At 51.1% G+C, this 19,567-nt stretch overlaps 1 protein-coding gene across 1 annotated transcript in view; it reads left to right on the top strand.

Moving 5' to 3' along the window:
* The window catches only part of LOC144125533 (netrin-1-like), a 159,630-nt gene that overhangs the window by 99,649 nt on the left and 40,414 nt on the right, over positions 1–19,567 (top strand). The window contains exon 2 of the mRNA XM_077659018.1: positions 17,644–17,832. Within this exon, the coding sequence (XP_077515144.1) occupies positions 17,644–17,832 (189 nt within the window). The remainder of the gene's footprint in view (positions 1–17,643; positions 17,833–19,567) is intronic.

Raw genomic sequence — 19,567 nt, 5'->3', positions numbered from 1 at the left:
GGCACTAGGGAGGCGAGCGCGAGAAAGCGACGGGACGCGGTGTAGTGCATGTCGCCTTGTTTCGATGTGGCGTCACAAGGGGTGGGGGGGGGGGGGGGGTAAGGGAGGAAGGGGGCGGACCGACAGCATCCATTTGCTTCGCCGCACTCCCCGCAGCTAATATGTCGACGCGCAGCCAAGCGCGCGGTGCCGCGACTGTCGCATGCTTCGGTGCTGTGGCAGTCCCAAGACTCCCAACCTCCGCAGCTCTTCTCTAACGGAGTCGCGGCAATTGCAGCAGTTTCACCCCGGGGAGATGTCATTGCAAGCAGCCTTATCCAAGCGGTGGATACCACATCGGCTGAAGAAGCAGCTATCGCACTAGCGATATCAAAGAACAGCGAGGCAACGGTTATGTCCGACTCACAAGCAGCGGTACGCAATTACCTCAGAGGCCGCGTTGGCGCTCCGTGTTGGGAAATTTTGGAAAGGTCTAATCCTTCCAACATCCAGATCTTCTGGACGACAGGGCACCTCTCAACGACGGGCAATGAGGCGGCCAACACAGCTGCTCGAGCTCTCCTCCTCCGAGCATCTGGCACGCAGCCTCTCTCTGACATAGTTGACAACCCCTCACCCTTACTAAGCTACGCAGAAATTACGGAGTACTATAAGATCACAAGAAGGGAATATCCTCTTCCTCACAAAACCCTAAGTAGATACGAAGAGCACATAATCAGGCGACTACAAACTAATACTCTGCCCAATCCTTACCTAATGAGTAAATGGTACCCAGAAACCTACAATTCGTCCTGCCCCTTCTGTGGAGCAGTTGGCACACTCTTTCACGCGGTTTGGGAATGTCAAGAAAACCCAGACTTGGACAGCAATCCCGATCCGACTCATGAGCGCTGGGAGGCAACCCTTCATAGCCACAGCCCACTCGACCAGAAATTGCTGGTTGAGAGGGGCCGGATTATGATGGCGACCAATGGGTTCTCGTACTGAACCCATCCAGTTTTTGTGCTCTGAATAAATGTTTTTCCTCCTCCTCCTCGGTCACTGCAGGAATGTTCGCCTGATTTCTATCGCCGATGGTTTCCTTCCGTGATAAGAACCCGCTCTAGTGCGGCTCCTCAAAAGGAGCGATCTTCTATGCATTACGGCCGCTAGGTTTAATGAAGGAGCTTGGGAAGGTGTTGTTGACAACGTCAGTAATGACTGCTGACAGGCTGTCGAAAATTCTGACCTGTCAAACAGCTGATGAAGAATGCAGTCACCATGATGGCGCAGTGTTTCTGGGGCCTTCCGTTGCTTGGCCCGCCTGGCCACGGCGGCCAGATTTCAAAGGGGACGAAATTGCAAAATCGACAACGTTCTATTCGATGTCAGTGCAGGTAAAAGAGTCCCAGGTTATCTAAATTTAACCCGGAGTCCTCCAATACAGCGTCTTTAATAGCCAGCGTGCAGCCTTGCAACTTCAGGCCCCACGCGCATGTCATACACAACGATCAAATATGATATGAGTCATTTATATCCTTAACAGCTTCTAGCCCGGACTAGGGCCACCACCCGTTATTAATCATCAAGTACAGATTTCTCCTTCCCGCACGCGCTAAGCGCAAAGTGCGCAAGCCAATGACACGTGTTTTGGAAGATTACATTGGAGAGAAAATGGGAGAGAACTTAAGAGGAGGCATGTTCTTTTGATCCGCCTTCGGGCGCTTCTTATGACTCGTCTTTGTCATAAGACAGGTTCTCGTGGAATCATGAAACTTCGCGACCAAGCTGCGCATTGTGGCGCGTTCCGGCGCCGCTGTCAGTGAGAGCGTGCTTTCTTCTAGGTCCCAATTTGTACTGTGTCGGAGAGTTCGTTTTGTTGCATTGCCATGAGATACGATTTGCGTCCGATGTTGTCCCTGCTGCCGCTATATGTCGCGATGTCTCCTTGGAGACCCTTGACGTACTGCCCTTGTAGAAAATATGCAGGCTTCCGAGTGTACTCCATCGCTTTGCATCGTCACCGCTCCAAACTTCTCGAGGGTGACAGGATCTCTTCTCCTCCTCGCTACTGTGCAACCTTGGAGCTTCACAGCTGTTTCAGGATCTCCGCTGCGTGCCCCGATAGCAAACCCGGCGATGTGCGTATTTTTGACAAAGTCTGCACTCCCGCTGACCGTTTCCCTCCCCAAGGTGAACCTGCCCTGTCTGCCGGCACAGGCGGTCTAAAAACGGCAGACGCGAGACAGACGAGTGAGCACGTGAAGCGGAAACCGTTTTGGCGTGTCCACAGCGCACCTTTTTTCGAGACGGCGATAGCAAGAAAAACAAAAGCAATCCAACTAAGGTATGGACGGCCAGGACCCTCCGCAGGCAGACATATAGTGGGGGCGAACGCGGAAAACCGACCGACATCCATCATTGTGTCACCTTGCCCGCTCGGTCTGCGCGTCGGCCCTTATTGGAGCCCACTTTGCCGGCGTGTGCGTCCGCGGAGTGGTCTTCAGCGCACGCACCCGATGGTCTCCTCGCTTGGCCCGGCGGCTGACTGCGCTTTCTGCGTCATCGCGGCCGCCAGACGGGACCCCGCATTATTGCCTCTCCGCGAGTCGCGGCGGCGCTTGATAAACGATACGACCGCAAATGGACCCCAGACACACACAGCGAGCACGCTACTCGCGATGAGCGCCGTCCCCGGCCGCGTAGCGGCGGAGGCGCGTACTAAACACGGGGCCGCCGCAGGATGCACGGCCGACAGCGCACCATGCGCTGCTCGAGCTTCAGCTCAAGCGAAGACCTGCACAGCCCGGTCCACGTAGCAGAATGTACAAGTTTGCGGCAGACCAAAGGACGCAGCGCTGTGATACCTCTCTGTCAGTGTTCTTCGTATTCTTTTTTCATACGATCCTCATTTCTCGTTCGTACGCAGAAGGGCGAGCACTTTATTTTCCCTCTTTGGCATTCCCGGTCCGGCTGATCGCATGCAGGCAGGCAAAGTAACAGGTCTCTCTGCGTTCCGCCTGCCCTCCACTTCCCCTCTCCCACCACCTCATCTGGCTTGAGGGTTGGATCATATACATTGCGCAGAACTGGAAATATATACGCCGACGTCGTGCAATTACGAAATGTATATGCGGCTCCCATCGAACGGCAGTGCGCGGATGTGGAGGCCAGGACAGATTGACGATGACTGCAGCGATATACAGTATCAAAACAATGAAAAAAAAAATGATAGATACGACCAACCGGGGAACATTACAGTCTACGCCAAACGTGTACGTAATTTCTGTTTCTGCTCCCTGCTGTTTTGAAGATGCCATTGATTTTTAGTTCCGTGAGTTCTCACAGGATACCCGAAAAAAAAAAATTGGCGGTGGTTTAGCTCAGGTTAAACCTGGAGTGACGCGATAGCGATATCTGGTCGAGTGGAACTCGCTCAGACGAATAATAATAATAATAATAATAATAATAATAATAATAATAATAATAATAATAATAATAATAATAATTGGTTTTGGGGGAAAGGAAATGGCGCAGTATCTGTCTCATATATCGTTGGACACCTGAACCGCGCCGTAAAGGAAGGGATAAAGGAGGCAGTGAAAGAATGAAGAAAGAGGTGCCGTAGTGGACGGCTCCGGAATAATTTCGACCACCTGGGGATCTTTAACGTGCGCTGACATCGCACAGCACACGGGCGCCTTAGCGTTTTGCCTCCATAAAAACGCAACCACCGCGGTTGGGTTCGAACCTGGGAACTCCGGATCAGTAGCCGAGCGCGCTAACCACTGAGCCACCGCGGCGGGTCAGTCGAATTGCAAAGTCAGTCTTTCGCCGTTCCGTTTCGCTGGGCGTTCCTTCTTCATCTGCGTTCCACTTGACTCGGCGCATGCGCACAGCAGTTGCTCTGCATTAGGTGACAAACCATGTTAACGGCCATGTTGGCCACGCTAAAGGCTCGAGGAGGTGGCGAAGTGTAGCTGTAGCTACAATAAATTTTGCTAGCGTATCTCTGAGTATCTGCGCAAGCAAAACGCTGTCCAGTAACGCTTTAGGTGCTCAGACAGAATTACCGGTAATCAATTACAGCAGTATTCATGAAAGAACTGAGATTCCCTCTATTCCGTTTAGGTACAGGCTACAGCCGATAAAGCGGTGCGATTTGTCTTTACAGGTAAGTTCAGTGTATCTCAAAATGCTTTCACTCAAGCACAGTTTAAGGATTGGCTCCCGACATCTGCATCTGCATTGAATTTCCCCGCAGGACGATCTGATTCGCTCTGTTATTAAACCTGTGTCGCACAGTCTCTCGGGAGTGATGAGACAGTGAGGAAGGGGGCGAGGTACCTATACGCTGACGATGTCAAAAGTCGGGAAACAGTCTCAACATTCCTTATACACCTAGCGCTGTAAAAACAATTGCAAGCAAGAAAAACCGCGGTAATTTTGTACTTCAATGGGCAGACATCGAAGCAGAGAGAAATGGTTACTTATAAAACAGGCTGGATCCTCAACTCGCTACAATGACCAACTGTGCAAATCACGCAGATGCCGTAATCACGTAAACACGTCTATGTTATTTATTATCTAAGGCTCAGCGCGCAACGCTGCATCGTATACAGCTAAGAGGACGGCGAACTGTACCTGCCCTTTTGCGACCAAATAGCTGCCAGTTTTCGATGCGTCCATTGCTATGTTTATCAATACCAAGGATAGGGAACTTACACGCAAATTTATTTCGTGTCCTGAGGCACAAAATGGCAGCATTGAATATTTATTAACTCAGTGCATGCTTGTGGCACTGTTTTAGGCCTCGCGGCGACTACGTGTTTAAAAATCTCACTTGCGTGCAATATGCAACGAAACTTCCGAACGCACTTTATGGCATGCATTGAGAGCCTGTGGTAATCAAGCCAATAAGCTGGCACCCAATTTTGTTTTATGGGCACAATTTTGTCTTATGCTTCCCACAACCTTCACTCCTTGCCTCACGGCGCCTTTGAGTTGTCCACTGTGGGTGCGAGTCAGTTACCGAGTCTACGTCACCGCAACAATTGTCTTTACCCGGTCTTTGTCATCAGGCGACGTGGCAGGCCGAACACTCTGCTGCTGCCAGCGTTACTTTTTGTTCAACCTTTGTTATTTGAAACACGTGTAATCGAATGACACATTGGCTTCAGACATTATCTATGTGAATTACTCACAATAACTGCGCAGCACATATATGTTTTTCTTTTCCTAGTTACTTGAAATGTCTGTATAAAAGCCTATAGTGTAATCATTGATGAACGTTCTTAGCATGCGTTGGAGGTCCTGGAATTCAGCTACAACCAAGCAACAATATTGCTATTTAACTGAAATTTCACAAGTGCGGCACCATTAAAAAAATACTTTTAATTATCGCACTCATTTCGCGCCCGTAACTCCTCGCAAAGAATCACATTAAATCTGATGACTGTCATGGTAAATACCGCCATGTCATAAACGAGCACGGCGATATTCGTACACCCATCTTATCCGGAACCCAGCCCGGGTGCGACGATCGAATACAAAGCATCGCGCTGTTGTGCCCTGGGTTGGCCCCACAAAGAAAGAAATAAATTGCGCCAAGCCAATCGACAGCTTCTTGTTGTGGCAGCAGCATCTCAATACTTATGCGGTTCGATGACCCCCGAGCGGCACGCGAGTCTTATGCAGGCTCGAACAAACGTGCGTGGGGCATTTGTCAGGAAGGGACGGAGGAAGCCATACAATCCGCCGACGGAGAAGAGCGTCTCCTCTTCTCCGTCGTCGAGTCTTCTTTTTCCGCCGCAGAGAAGCGTCAGCGGCTCCGGCATTGAAAGCGGCTCCGCGCCCCGACGAGAGACAGCACGAATCGGACGTCATTATACCTGCTCTGCCGCAAATCCGCGTCAGTCGCCGCCGCCGCCTCTGCCTCCGCTGCCGCGCAGCTAGTCTCGCACCTGCGCGGACTCTTTTGGCTGCTCAAAGTTCAAGAACCTTTTGCTCGATCGAAGATACATGTATTGGCATTCGTATACGTCCCTTCCATGTCTCCCCGCCGCGGTGGCTCAGTGGTTAGGGCGCTCGACTACTGATCCGGAGTTCCCGGGTTCGAACCCGACCGCGGCGGCTGCGTTTTTATGGAGGAAAAACGCTGAGGCGCCCGTGTGCTGTGCGATGTCAGTGCACGTTAAAGATCCCCAGGTGGTCGAAATTATGCCGGAGCCCTCCACTACGGCACCTATTCTTCCTTTCTTCTTTCACTCCCTCCTTTATCCCTTCCCTTACGGCGCGGTTCAGGTGTCCAACGATATATGAGACAGATACTGCGCCATTTCCTTTCCCCAAAAAACCAATTATTATTATTATCCCTTCCATGTCATCGTCCGTTACCTGGCGGTGTGCACTTGCAGCAACGGCGGGCTGGTGGATCGTCCCCTGGGCACCACCTCGATGCGTTTAGATCCTTCCGCCCGGCGGCGGGAGACCTGTCGCGTTCCTGTTTTTTTTTTTTAATCAAAAACTAGCCACAGGCTGACGAAGTCGCATGGGGGAAAGGTTGGCCTAGGGCACCCGCCACCGCTCTGCGATGCTGCAAGGCGGCGCGCCAATTAGGGTGATGGCCTCAAAATTGCCTGTGGTCTTTAAATTTAAAGTTGACCGCTATCCGCCTTAACGCTACCTTTCCGTTCTTCCTCCGTGGTGTCACCTATAGTTCGTTAGCGAATGCTTTTTTTTTTTTGACACGTTAAACTCAAATATAGTATACCCACATGTTAGAAACGTAGAGTTAGTGGTGTTTTGACTAAAGAAGGATGATGAAAATTGCAGGAGCACTATATTTGTGTTTACAAGAATGCTTTTTGCAGACTCCAGTGATAGCTTGCTCGTCTAATCTAAAACCGCAGTGGCCGCCAATTCGGCGTATACACGGAACACGGAGAAAAGGAAAGGTTGTGCGCTTATCTAATCGGCTGATCGCCACTTCGCCACCTGTTCCGGCCTAAGTGCTGTACACCAAAATGGCGCCAGTGACGTCTAGCGAATACCTTCTATAAGGCCATTGGCCAGGCGGTCACGCTCTAAAACTGTAACCGAGTGTAGTTACTTAATATAAGGTTCCTACTGGTCTCAAAGGGACTCTTTTGATAGGAACGCTCTACATTAAAGTGCATGAAACTGACGCGGAAACAAAAAAAAAATTGAGCATTGTGCTACTTGCTACACACCAGTAACGGTGATTAATTTCATTATGAGATTTAATCAATATGCAATGACTGTTTTTTGTTCAAATAAAATGTAATGACTCGTGTTCATGCGTAGAACATCATGCGAACAACACTCGAAAAAGAAAGAGAGAGTTGCGTCAACAAGTCGATTCATTGAGTGATGGAATCTAACGTGTTCGCGGAATGTACGAACAGACTTTCGCGTTAAGATGCGCTCTTTACAGCACGGCGATCAGCGCGCGCTTTGTGATTGAGAGTTAAAGAAAAAACGCCTGTTTCCGTCGATCGTAGCAAGCTTGTGATGACAGTACTCAAGTGTCGATTCAGTGGAGTTCTCGACATGCGTACGCCTCGAAGTCGGCAGCAGCGCACTTTGGCACATGGTCTGCGGTGTCTGAACTGGGACAGCAGACGGCGCATCAGCGCGTGAATCCCTTATACTCTGCATGCGACAGTTTTTGGCAGCAACATAACGCCGACGTGATGAGCCGACTTCGCAGAATTTAGGGACAGCGTGCTCTGCTCTCTGTTGAACCTGCACAGAGAGTGACAATACTGCTGCGTATTGTCACACTCCTGTATTAGTCGGCAGTACTTTAAAGGTATTAGTTTATGCAACACACGAAGGCATGGGCTATTACAAAAACTACTGTCTTAAGTGCTTTTTTGGAGACACCGCCTATAGTAGCTCTCTCATTGTTCATAACCTACTCGGCTGATATAGAGCTGAATTTTCTTTCCTAAATTCTAAAGGAATGCGATAGCAGTAAACAACCTCATTCCTTCTTTGACATTCAATGCGCCTGCTGTCGCATTCAGCTCGATGAGATGAGGGAGTCATGCCTGCGCTGTCCCTTCAGCGTCTGTCGATCTCCCATGCTTCGACAGTTTTGCTTCTCGCATCGGTGGCAATGACGACAGTTTGAACTACCTTCCGCATGTTCTGCATAACTCACCTGGGAAGCTGGCAGGCTGCTTCTCGCCTCACTTGATGCCACGTATGAGGCAGGTGCTCTTTCTGTGAAAGTGACCTGCTCCTCCCCTCCTTTAATGCGCTATCGAAGATTTGGCAGGGCCATAAATAAAGGCTTCACTTGACAATAAAACGCCAACACAGCAGCACAGCAAATACTACGGGGTGCAGAGCAACCGGCAGCTCGTTTTGATTACGTCTTAATTCTTATTCGTATTCGTGATCTATTTTCTGTGCCTGTCATTCTGCCGAACGGCCTCGTACGACGCCCTCATCGATTGATTAAAATGAGAACTATACCACACCGTCGCTGCACAGTTCGCGGCGTAACTAAAAATAAAGGGAAGGCAGGCCACGCGAACGGACCACTTCAGAAGAGCACTACAAGTCGAAGGCACGTGCGCGTTTAAGGAGCCGACGCGCGCAGTCGGGTTTGCACAGGCGTTTCGAGAGCGCACGAGAGTTTGCACACACGACGCCGTCCCTGATGCTGCGGCATTCGCGCCGGCAGGCAGCGCGTGCCGTGGCTTGGCGAGAAGACGGTGCCCGGACGGGGCCAAGAGCCGCGCGAGGCCAACACCCTCTAAATAGGTGTTGGCGAGGCCCCCATCACAGCTGTCACACGTCGGCGCGCACCGGCTACCCCTGCTTGCATTTCATTCATCTTGGAGCTTCTGACGAGGCTCGCCACCGCGAGGAGGAGGACATTGCGCGGGGCTGCCGCACGACGTATACGCATACCCTGCCGAGCCCACGTTGTACACGTTCCTAGCTGCTGCGCCTACAGCGTTGGGTTCTGCTCCCTTTGCGTTTGGATTGCTCTCCTTGGAGCTTCGTCATTGTCTCGCGGCAGCAGCGGCGTTGCTGCGCTGACGAAGTGCCTGTCTACCGACGTCTCTTTCTTCGCTATATTTTTTATTAACGGGGGGGGGGGGGGGGGGGGGGGGGTATAATGAACGTATACAGCGAAATATGCGCGCCTCCGTGTACTACGTCCAGCCTTGTTCCCCCCTGCAACACTAGGCCTGTAGTAATAGCCGTGTGTTAGACGGGAAGGGAGGAATTCGAACTTTTCTGGTATTTGAGGGCACGATGGCGCGAGGCTTTACTACCTCACACTCCCGTCGCTCGGGTATGTATATGAGTTACAGAGCCTGGCTCGCATCCGGGATACGCCAGGAACATTAATTACGGCGGTGCGTTTACTTTAGTTGACTTAGCTTGTGTGTATAATTTGTTTCTAATCTTTGTCGAGGGCTGTAAACGATCAAACTCATTTGTTTTCTTTGCCGAAAAGTTGTTGTTGAGGGCGTTCGTTAACGGCGAATATTAATATGCAATGGCGCTGTTTTTCATTGCAGGCGGCAGTTAGTTTGCACCATCCGATTTCAAAGTGCTGGAAAATCTGCCGTGATGCAGCAAAAAAAAAATAAATAAAATAAGGAGGTTTATAAACGCGTTGCGGCCGAAAGTGGGGCGTTATGAAGCGAAAAGCATCACTACGCTAGGTAAACCAGTCGTCGCGTGGGCCGGAGAATGACCCTGAACGACCTTCAGCCCAACCACGTTAGCCATGTATGACCTATGTGGTACAGTTATGGTGTCGAACCCTTGGCCCGTGACCCTTAATTGACATATTGGGTGACCTTTGGGTTGACCTCTGAGCTTAATAACAACCGATGGGGTGATGTGAAGCCATATAATGACATCCAATGGGGGTATCTTAAGAGCATGTGATACCACGTCATAGCCACGTGGTCGTGTGGGTATATACTATATAAAACGGCTGTTGCGAGCGTGTAGCGGAGCTGCCGTGGACGAACCTCAGACGCATAGCAAGCCTGCTTGCTTTTCGCTGAATTCCAGGGTTAGCCGAGTTAAGCCACTGCCAATTCTTTTTTTTGGCCGTTAGCCACCTTGCGTTGCCAAAAAGAACTCGTGAATACAAATGGAAGGAGAATCTGTTTGCACGGCAGAGTCTCGGAGAAATGACCGTCAGAGAGCAAAGACTCCGTCCATCGCAAGAATGCACACAGATGAACAACTATAGAAGAGGGCAGGATGTAACTGATACAAATATCGATGCATGGAAGGTGGTAAAAAGGCGTGAAGAAAATGCCAAGTCGACGTTTAGAACATTGGTGTGTGCAATTTCCGGCCGAATTCGCGCAGTTTATAAACTGAGCTGCTTCAACAGACGCCACACAGTGACTTTAAGAAGACCTTTCCATCATGAAAACATGTGCTCATGTGTACTTGATGTGGCGCGGCAGAGGCGTCTGAGTGATACCAGCGCGGAAAACAGAGCCTTCTTTGCTCAGCCTGTTTGTTTCGCCATATGATGGAGATAACGAAATTATTAACGATGACCAGCTTAACCTTCCTGAGAGTTGTGCGCATTTTCTCTGCCCGCGCATAGCTTTGATGTTGTTTCCTTCTGTGCTTGGCGCGTGATAGCCTTAGTTGCTTATGCGCCACAAAACCCAAGCAGTCCAACACAACACACAGCACAGCACATTACAGCACAGCACAGCACAGCACAACGCAACACAACGCAACGTAACGCAACAAAACACAACTCAAAACAGCCCAACGCAACGCAGCACTACACAACACAGTTTCCTTCGGGTTCAGATCCGTCGACTGACCTCAGCGCCTTGGGCTGGTCGCAATCGGCAGCAAGGGCATACGTACATAATATTTAAATATTAATTCTGAAGTGAGCGGCGGTGGCTCGATGGTTACGGCGCTCGGCTGCTGCCCCAGAAGGCGGTTGTTCGATCCCGGCCACGGCGGTTAAGTTTCGATGGAGGTGAAATTCTAGAGGCCCCTGTACTGTACGGTGTCAGTGCACGTTAAAGAAGCCCAGGCGGTCAAAATTTCCGGAGACCTTCACTATGGCGCCCCTGATAGCCTGAGTCGCTATGGGACGTTAAACCCCATGAACCAAAGCATTAATTCTGAGGCAAGTCGGGAACATTGCACGGCCGAGCAAGAGACAAGTGGGACAGCACAATCTGCTTACAAACAAAACAAATTCCGTCTCAAGGTCACTTTCTTGCGTTCAATAAATAAGGTGACCTGTCTGCCACAGAGCGCATGCACATGTCAGGGCAGTGAAGGAAAGGAAGCCAGCGGCGGAGGCGAAACTCGAGACGAATTCCCCCAAGAAGGCCCGGTTGTTTTGTTTCCATCCACCAGCTGCTCACAACAGCGAAGCCAGGCACATGCCTTCCTCGCACGGGGCTTCTATATTTATGACCCGCAAGGCGCCAGACCAGCAGGGCGTGCGAAACGCTCATGCTTCGCGGGTGGCGGCGAAGCATCTCCGAGCGACCGCTAAGCGGGCCCGCTTAATCGAAGCTGCGGACAGCTATACGGCGCAGATCGCGCGAGGCGCCAACGTACACGTCGGGGTGACCTTGAAGAGGAAGCAGCTACGCACTCCTGCTGCGCGAGCAGGATCACACGCGGAGCTCGCGACGTTCGAAGAGGGAAACAAAAACACGCGCAAGGATGCAACGCAGCGCTATTATGAAACGAAACAAACAGTGCCAAACTAGTCGGCGCCTATACGGCGGGGAGGGACTGAGAAGACTTGAGAGAGTGAGAGATAAGCACCGCCGCTGCAGTGGAAGAGGGGCAGCTGTGACGAATTGCCCGTGGGTCGAGGGAGCACGGCGCAAGGTGAAGAAACACGGCCAGACTCGATGTTGTGCGGCGAGAGAGCGTGCGCCCGGCCTCTCGCTCGCTGTTGTTGTGTGTAGTGTGCGTACGGTAACGCCCACGCGGAAACACGAGCCGGGCGGCTTGCGGTTCAGACGTGCACACAATGAGGGACCCGAAGAAATCAAGAAGAATAAGCAAAGTATAAATCTAACCGAACAAGGATGCGTAGGATCTACGAGCGGTTCCACCACCGGCACAGGTTTAACGCTCTCGGGTTCTCTATTCTCTTCCTCCTCGTCCGGTGTGCGCCAGAGGTCGTGAACCCTCACTCGGCGCGGGCCACGGCGGCGGGTGTCAGCGTCGCTGGGGGAAGGGCGGCCGTTGTGTCTTCGCCACATCGCACGTGCCCCTCGCACACGCGGTGGGTTGCCCGTGTACCGCATTGTGCGTGGGCGCCACCACAGCTCCGGAAAAGATGGGAACGCGGCGATATACCTCGCGTTGCAGTTCAGTGGGCGGATGGGTAGAACGCTGCTCTGTTTGTGTACACAATGAGAGTGGCGCCGCTGGCGAGCGTGGTTTTAAGTGGCGCGTTCACAACATTACGGGACTTGAAGAGCGGGTGTGCCTATGGTGAGCGCGATGCCTGTTCCGCGCTTTCACTCATTATCACCCTTTTCACTAGGCAGTCACTTAGAAATTTATGGTGCTCTCCCTTTGAAAACAACGCGACGTTAAGGGAGTGTTCTGCTAAACTTCTAGTTTGTCGATCGGTGTTCGACGCGTATCACCTAACAAAAAAAGGCACGGACGCAACAGTATCTTGTCCTCCTCCCTTGCGTTCTTGTCACTTTGCGTTGTAGCTGAGCGAGTGAATAAACTTTTATAATAAACAAATAAACCACTGGCAGTTAAGGTGTGCCTCGAATAAAGGCTTGGTTCTGTAGGTAGAAACGCCCATTTTGGTCTCCTCACGTGTCCGACATGTGTCCTCGCGTCCCTCTCTGTCGACTTTCTACTCGAAATCAGAGGAGACATGCCGCACCTGCAGCACCATGCTGCGCCAGTTACTTCCCTGAAAAACTATTTTTCTTGGGCATCGTTTTACCCCGCCGCGGTGGCTCAGTGGTTAGCGCACTCGGCTACTGATCCCGGAGTTCCCGGGTTCGAACCCGACCGCGGCGGCTGCGTTTTTATGGAGGAAAAACGCTAAGGCGCCCGTGTGCTGTGCGATGTCAGTGCACGTTAAAGATCCCCAGGTGGTCGAAATTATTCCGGAGCCCTCCACTACGGCACCTCCTTCTTCCCTTCTTCTTTCACTCCCTCCCTTGTCCCTTCCCTTACGGCGTGGTTCAGGTGTCCAACGATATATGAGACAGATACAGCGCCACTTACTTTCCCCAAAAACCAATTATTATTATTGGACATCGTTTTCATTTTTTTTTATCTACAGCGCCCATTGCAAAGCATATACAAAAAGGTTTCAACATCTTTAAGAGACTGCGACAAATCAACCAGCTGTTCCCGCGACGAAACATGGAGGAGTAGCAGGCTACAGCAGCATGGCTGACGCCGATCTCTCAGCCTTTCGGTCACACCAGTCCTTTATCTCTGGCCCGGTGACAATGGTCGCCATTCAGTGTTCACGTACAGTGTTTGGCGCATTCGATGACGTAACTGTCCGGTATTCGGGCTGAACGTCCTATATAGCACATAGTATATTTGGTGCGGCCGTCAAGTCGGGCCACCGCACAGCCACACAAGAGAAAAAAACTTAGAACACGCTATACCCCCCCCCCCCCCAAAAAAAAGAAAGAAAAATCACGGGCGACCATACAATGGTATGCGACAAACATCCGTTAGCAGTACTGAGTTTAAGTAGCGCTTTTACATTTTCGCTTTTACATTTTTGCTTTTACAATGAACTTCTTCTCACTGATTCTTTGCATCCGATTTCGCCGTTCGTTTTTCGTGCCACAGCTGCGTCGGCTTCTGGTGGGTGGTGGCGTCTGGAGGGTGGAGCTGGGCGGGGGCTGAAAGCGGGTGGAGGCTTCGGACACGTAGAACACGGCGTATTCGCTCAACAAGGACTATATACTGCTGACGCAGTAAAATTGTCGGCTAAATACCAGCGATGATTCTTGTTGTAATGGGCCAACACTTATTAAGGCTTGCAGTTTTACGAAACCAAGGCGCGGTAGCCAATACACATATACTAAGGAAGGTGGGAAGGAAAGAAGGTGTGAGTGAATGAAGAAAGAGAAAGAAGTTCCGTAGTGGAGGGCTCCGGGATAATTCTGACCACCTGGAGGTCCTTCACGTGCACTGACATCGCACAGCACACGGGCGCCTTTTGCGCTTCGCTTCCATCGAAACACGGCCACCGCGGCCGGTATCGAACCCGGTAACTCCGACACAGTAGCCGAGCGCCCTAACCACTGAGCCACCACGGCGGTCTTCGGTTCGATCGCGATCCCGGCACACTTCACGGACTCCAGGGCCCGTTACGAAGCAAATAGTCTAATTCCAAGTTTTGCCTTATTCGCAGTCTAAACCCTCCGTTGGTTTTGAGGAACGGAAAGACGCAGAACCGGCTCCCCGGGTCAGTGGACACCTCAATCGCGCTTTGAGGTATACGTGGCGGTGTTGTCCACCTAAAAAACGCGGTAGTGGGCTGCCGTTGTACTTCCTAAATTTTTCTACTAAATGGCTTGTACAAAGCTATTAAAACACATACACATAGCTGTATCCAGTGGCAGACAGTTGAATTGCGTGCCGCTCTGCCGTCGTCAACCCTACTGAAAGATTCCATATGACGAGTCCCATAATTCCATAGTTTCCATGTGAATTATATGGAGTCAGTATAGAGCTTATGGAGTCGAAATGGACTGTATAGAAAGCACGTATGGAAACTTATGGACTCCATATGACGTGATGCTCATTATATGGAAGTCGTGTCGAAATTATCTAAAAAGCTTATCGACAGTGTACAGGAAACATATAGGTTTCTATATATTTTTCCGTGCCTTGTGAACTCCATATTCCCGTAATTCCATACGAGCGGCTCATATGGAACGTTTCAGTAGGGAAGGCTTGACGCAAGTGCTCTCCGTGTTCCCAGTCCCCGTTGCTCCAAGTTGCGCACCGTGGCTTATTTACTCACCATAATTTCTCAGCGCTGGCTGTTTGGCCGTGCTCTCACAGCACACTTAATTATTGCTGCGCCGCCGCGGTGGCTCAGCGGTTATGGCTCTCGGCTGCTGACCTGAAAAACGCGGGTTCGATCCCGGCCGCGGCGGTCGAATTTCGATGGAGGCAAAATTCTAGAGGCCCGTGTGCTGTGCGATGTCAGTGCGCTTTAAAGAACCCCAGGTGGTCGAAATTTCCGGAGACCTTCACTACGGCGTCCCTCATAGTCTGAGTCGCTTTGGGAGATTAAACACCCATAAATCATAATTATTGCTGCACACGGAGCCCTGACTCATTAATTCTCAACACGAAACTCAGAAGCGGCTGAAAGTGGCTGCCGCAAACGCCAAAAAGCGGCGAAGGAACGCAAGGGCTCTGAACGCTCCTCAAGCTGCGAAAGCAGTGGGGAGACCATGCGCGATGCCCAGCTCGTAGAAATAACTGAAGCGGGCGAACACAGGGGCTCGTTCAGTATAGCCAAAGAACCTGGTCAATGCCCGAGTGCGAATGCAGCCATCTATCAGTTGTCTGAATGGGTTACGCCTTTCCTGCAGCGCATTTCATACTGACAACTGCCCTCGACGAAAAGGGTATTCTTTTTTTTTGCGCCGTGGCTCTTTCCATATAATGAGCTGGACGTGATGCTCACCGAGAACCCAAAACAAGTTAAAAATCTGCTGTGGCACATAATAGTTTGGTTTAGTTTATGCACGTTTTACGTCCCAAAGCGATTCAGGCTATGAGGGACGCCGTAGTGGAGGGCTCCGGAAATTTCGACCACCAGGGGTTCTTTATTAACGTGAACCGACATCGCACAGCACACGGGCCTCTGGAATTTCGCCTCCATCGAAATGCGACCGCCGCGGCCGGAATAGAACCCGCGTCTTTCGGGTCTGCAGCCGAGCGCCATCACCACTAAGCCACCGCGGCAGTGTGATAGCAAATAATATGCTATCACACGTAAAATGCATTTTTCGCAGTACAGCTGGATTATCGTGAAGCCATTCTCTAACGGATAGCGGTAAAGCCAAGACACGCCGCGGCGGAGCGACAACGATGAGAAGAAGCCTCTTCCAACTCCCACGGGACTACCGATTCAGCCAGGGGTCGCTGAGATCGCAAAAGCAGCGTTTCCCTCTCCTTCTCTTTCTGAAAAAGAAACTGCGGGGAGAGAAGGAAAGTGCAGAGGGGGAAAGAGCCCGAACCCCGCAGGACGTTCAGCGCGTCTAACGGCTCCTCTCCGCGCCACACGGCTGCTGGAGGTTCCGACTCATTTGCCTGCTAAACTCGGGCTCGTTATCAAGCCTGTTTCTGCGATCGTCTGGCGACCACCGCGGGGCTATCACTGTGAACCAGACCAGCCGGCTAGCGCCGAGGTCTTCAAAAAAAGATTTTCCCCACCTCGAGTTCGTCGCTTTTATCTCTTCCTATAGGGCCTCTTCAGCCGTTTGGTTTGTTTATCTCCCTCGAAACTCCCGTTGCCCCGCCTCTTTGTTGCTCCTGACGCGGCCTGGCGTCCCGGCTGCGTGTGCGAAGAAGCCGGCTGCCTGGCACTGACCGTAAATTGTGGTGGCCGGCGCTTTTGTTGTCATTCCTCAGTTTGTTTTCACTGGCCACTGCGTGGCAGGGGCCGCCCCGCAATGTGGTGTCTGCGCTGTGTCATTGGCTATTACGCACGTGGCCCCCTCGGAGACCGCGAACACACTGGAAAGCCTATGCGAAAAAAGTATCTGCACGAACCGACGGTTCCCCTACTGCCCTACGTTCTTGGCGTCAAGATCTTTTCCGGGGTTCTGTTCCTTGGGTGTCTTTTCTATTTGTCGCTATTTGTAATACCGGATGCAAAATGACTTCGCCGCAAGACGCGTTAAATGCGGAAGCAAGTAGCGAAGGGTCGGCGCTTGACCACCGGAGACGGGCGCCTGGGCTAAGACTGTACAGGAGTCTCGACGGAAGTACGGCAGAGATTGAAAGCCATTCTGTACATTTCATGCAGACGTGTGCTTCCGACAACAGTTGCGGTTGCCTGGTCTGTGCTCTTCCATCTGCATAGTCAACTCATATTTCGGGAGCAGCAGCTTAAGGTTTCTGCAAGCCACATCACTTGCCTGGAGCCAAAGTGGTTGTCTTTAAGCAGTCAAGAGTGACGTCGTTACATGTACGCTTGCAGCTGACATTCTGTTTAAAATAAAAGCTTGGGTAGGAGAGTACGTCAGACCAGGATGCTGATTCGACAGTAACCTATTTGTACTGTCTTCACAGAAGCACTTTGAGGTCGCAAGACCTCTCTCTCTTTGTACAGGGTCGAGTGCATAGAGAAAAAAAAAAGTAGCTCGTACAAGAAGCCCCATATAGGACGAAGCCTATCACAACAGAGCACGGAGTACACTATAGTATCACTTGACCCTCATAACAACGCGCCTGTTAATATGCAGACATCTTTACATGAGCGAGCAATATAGAAACCATATTGCACAGCTTCGAAGGCTTTCACTCTCACAGTTTCTTTATTTCTTTTTTTTCTCGCGATGTAAATAGAGCCGCCATTTACTTACGGATGAGTTTGTTTTGTCTCAAGTGTTGTTGTTTTTTCTCCCGCAGCCTGCAACTGCAACCTGCACGCCCGGCGGTGCCGCTTCAACATGGAGCTGTACAAGCTGTCGGGTCGCCAGAGCGGCGGCGTCTGCCTCAACTGCCGCCACAACACGGCAGGGCGCCATTGCCACTACTGCAAGGAAGGCTATTACCGGGACCACTCCAAGCCCATCTCCCATCGCAAGGCGTGCAGAGGTACGGCGGGAGCGCACGCAGTTAGTACGCGCGCTGTCTTAACTCTGGCGACCTTCCCTCTCGTTAAGCGGGCTGCGAGTTGTCGCCTGCTTCGATGCCTAAATATAGCGCACCCCAACTAACTCCTCAAACGCTTCTCCCCATGGAAAGGGAACGCGCCGCACCACCCCATCCGCGATGCTCGGTCGTGCGTACTCGTTTTTATTTCGACGTCAGTCAATTACCGCGGCCTTTGGGAGGGAGTTGTGAGTGCCGCGGCGACTGCAGTGTGCAGCTTAGTGCCCCCAAGCGAAAAAAAGAACCACCTCTATTGAAATAGCAGCTTAGTTGAGTTGAGTTGGGGTTGTTGTATACGCTACTGATAGGATTAGCCTTGCGATTACTCTACCGGCAATTGCTCTACCGTAGCGACACTTTGATGTTAATTAAGTAGCGTTCGCCTCGTCAATGTTTCGGCTTTTGTCTGATGCCGAGCTAAGATTTCTTAGCAAAGTCATGCACCCCAAACATTGTTTTTTTGCCGCATGTGGAGCCGGTAGAACATTTCGTAGGTATCTGGGGCTTACATTACCGAAGCGACACAGGAGCAATGTGGGACGCCGTAGTGGAGGGCTCCGCGTTAATTTAGACCAGCGCGGGTTCTCCACCGTGCGCGCGCATCGTGCAGCACCAGCGGGGAGTGGGGGGGGGGGGGGGGGGATTTTGTCTCTCAAACTGCGGCTGCTGCGGCCAGGATTCGCCGCTGAGCCACCACGGCGGGTGGTGTATATACCTTTGAAAAAGCTATAGACTGCTGAATTCACTGTTTGGCTCAATATGGACACATGCCGGATATCCAGGAAGGGGTAGAGCATCGAGTTTAAGTGCTGGCGAGCGACAAACGTTCGCGAGGCACCTCAAAAATCGACCACGGAATCATCACTCGTCGAAAAAATAAAAAATAAACATCGGAGCCTCACGTTTAGACGACGAAAGACTGCGCCGGCCATGTTGGCGGGAGGCAGCTCTGCAACGATACAAATTCAGTGATTAACTCTCATGAGACACCGTGTAAATTATAATGCACACCTGTCTTTTACGGCACTTAAAAAAATAGCACATCAGGTTTACTGCAAAGTGTCGTTGGAAGTCGGAAGGTGCTTACTGTGTTACCATTAAATCACCTTTTTTAGCATTCCAAGTTTGTTGCTTTGTGTAAACCGGCTTCCCGCTCTCAGCTGCCAAACTGCCCCGCATGTGTTCAAATAAATATGAGCCACAAGACATTGATGCATGCTTTTGAAGGCACAGAGATCCGCATTACAGAGCATGAGAAAAGGTCTTAGAGAGAAGCTGTTGGAACCACGGCTGCAAAATTTTTTGCGTACGTTCATGGGAAAACGCAGACTTGAGCAGCTATTTTGATTAACTTTTGCTCAAGTCTTAGGAGGTTACAGCAGTAAGACTTCTGCGGATGTGTCAGAGGTTTTGGCACTGTTCAGCTCGCGTGCTTTCTCAAGCAAAAGTTCAGTCGTCGCATAGCATGGCAGTTTGCATTCTGTTGTTAATTGTTTTAGTCTTTTTTTTAAAGTAATGTTTTAATTTATTTGTGCGTAAACTAAGGTGCATAATCAGCGTGCACCGAGCTGCAGGTAACTGTCACTTGTTTGAGAGGACTCCGAGGACAGCTTAGAAAATTATGTTGGAGAATGGATAGGAGACATCTGATTCGGTCGATTAGCACAGCGTCCCACTG

This window comes from Amblyomma americanum, chromosome 3, assembly GCF_052857255.1.
Source record: "Amblyomma americanum isolate KBUSLIRL-KWMA chromosome 3, ASM5285725v1, whole genome shotgun sequence".
Lineage (NCBI taxonomy): Eukaryota > Metazoa > Arthropoda > Arachnida > Ixodida > Ixodidae > Amblyomma > Amblyomma americanum.
This window is presented reverse-complemented; position numbering and strand designations above follow the sequence as displayed.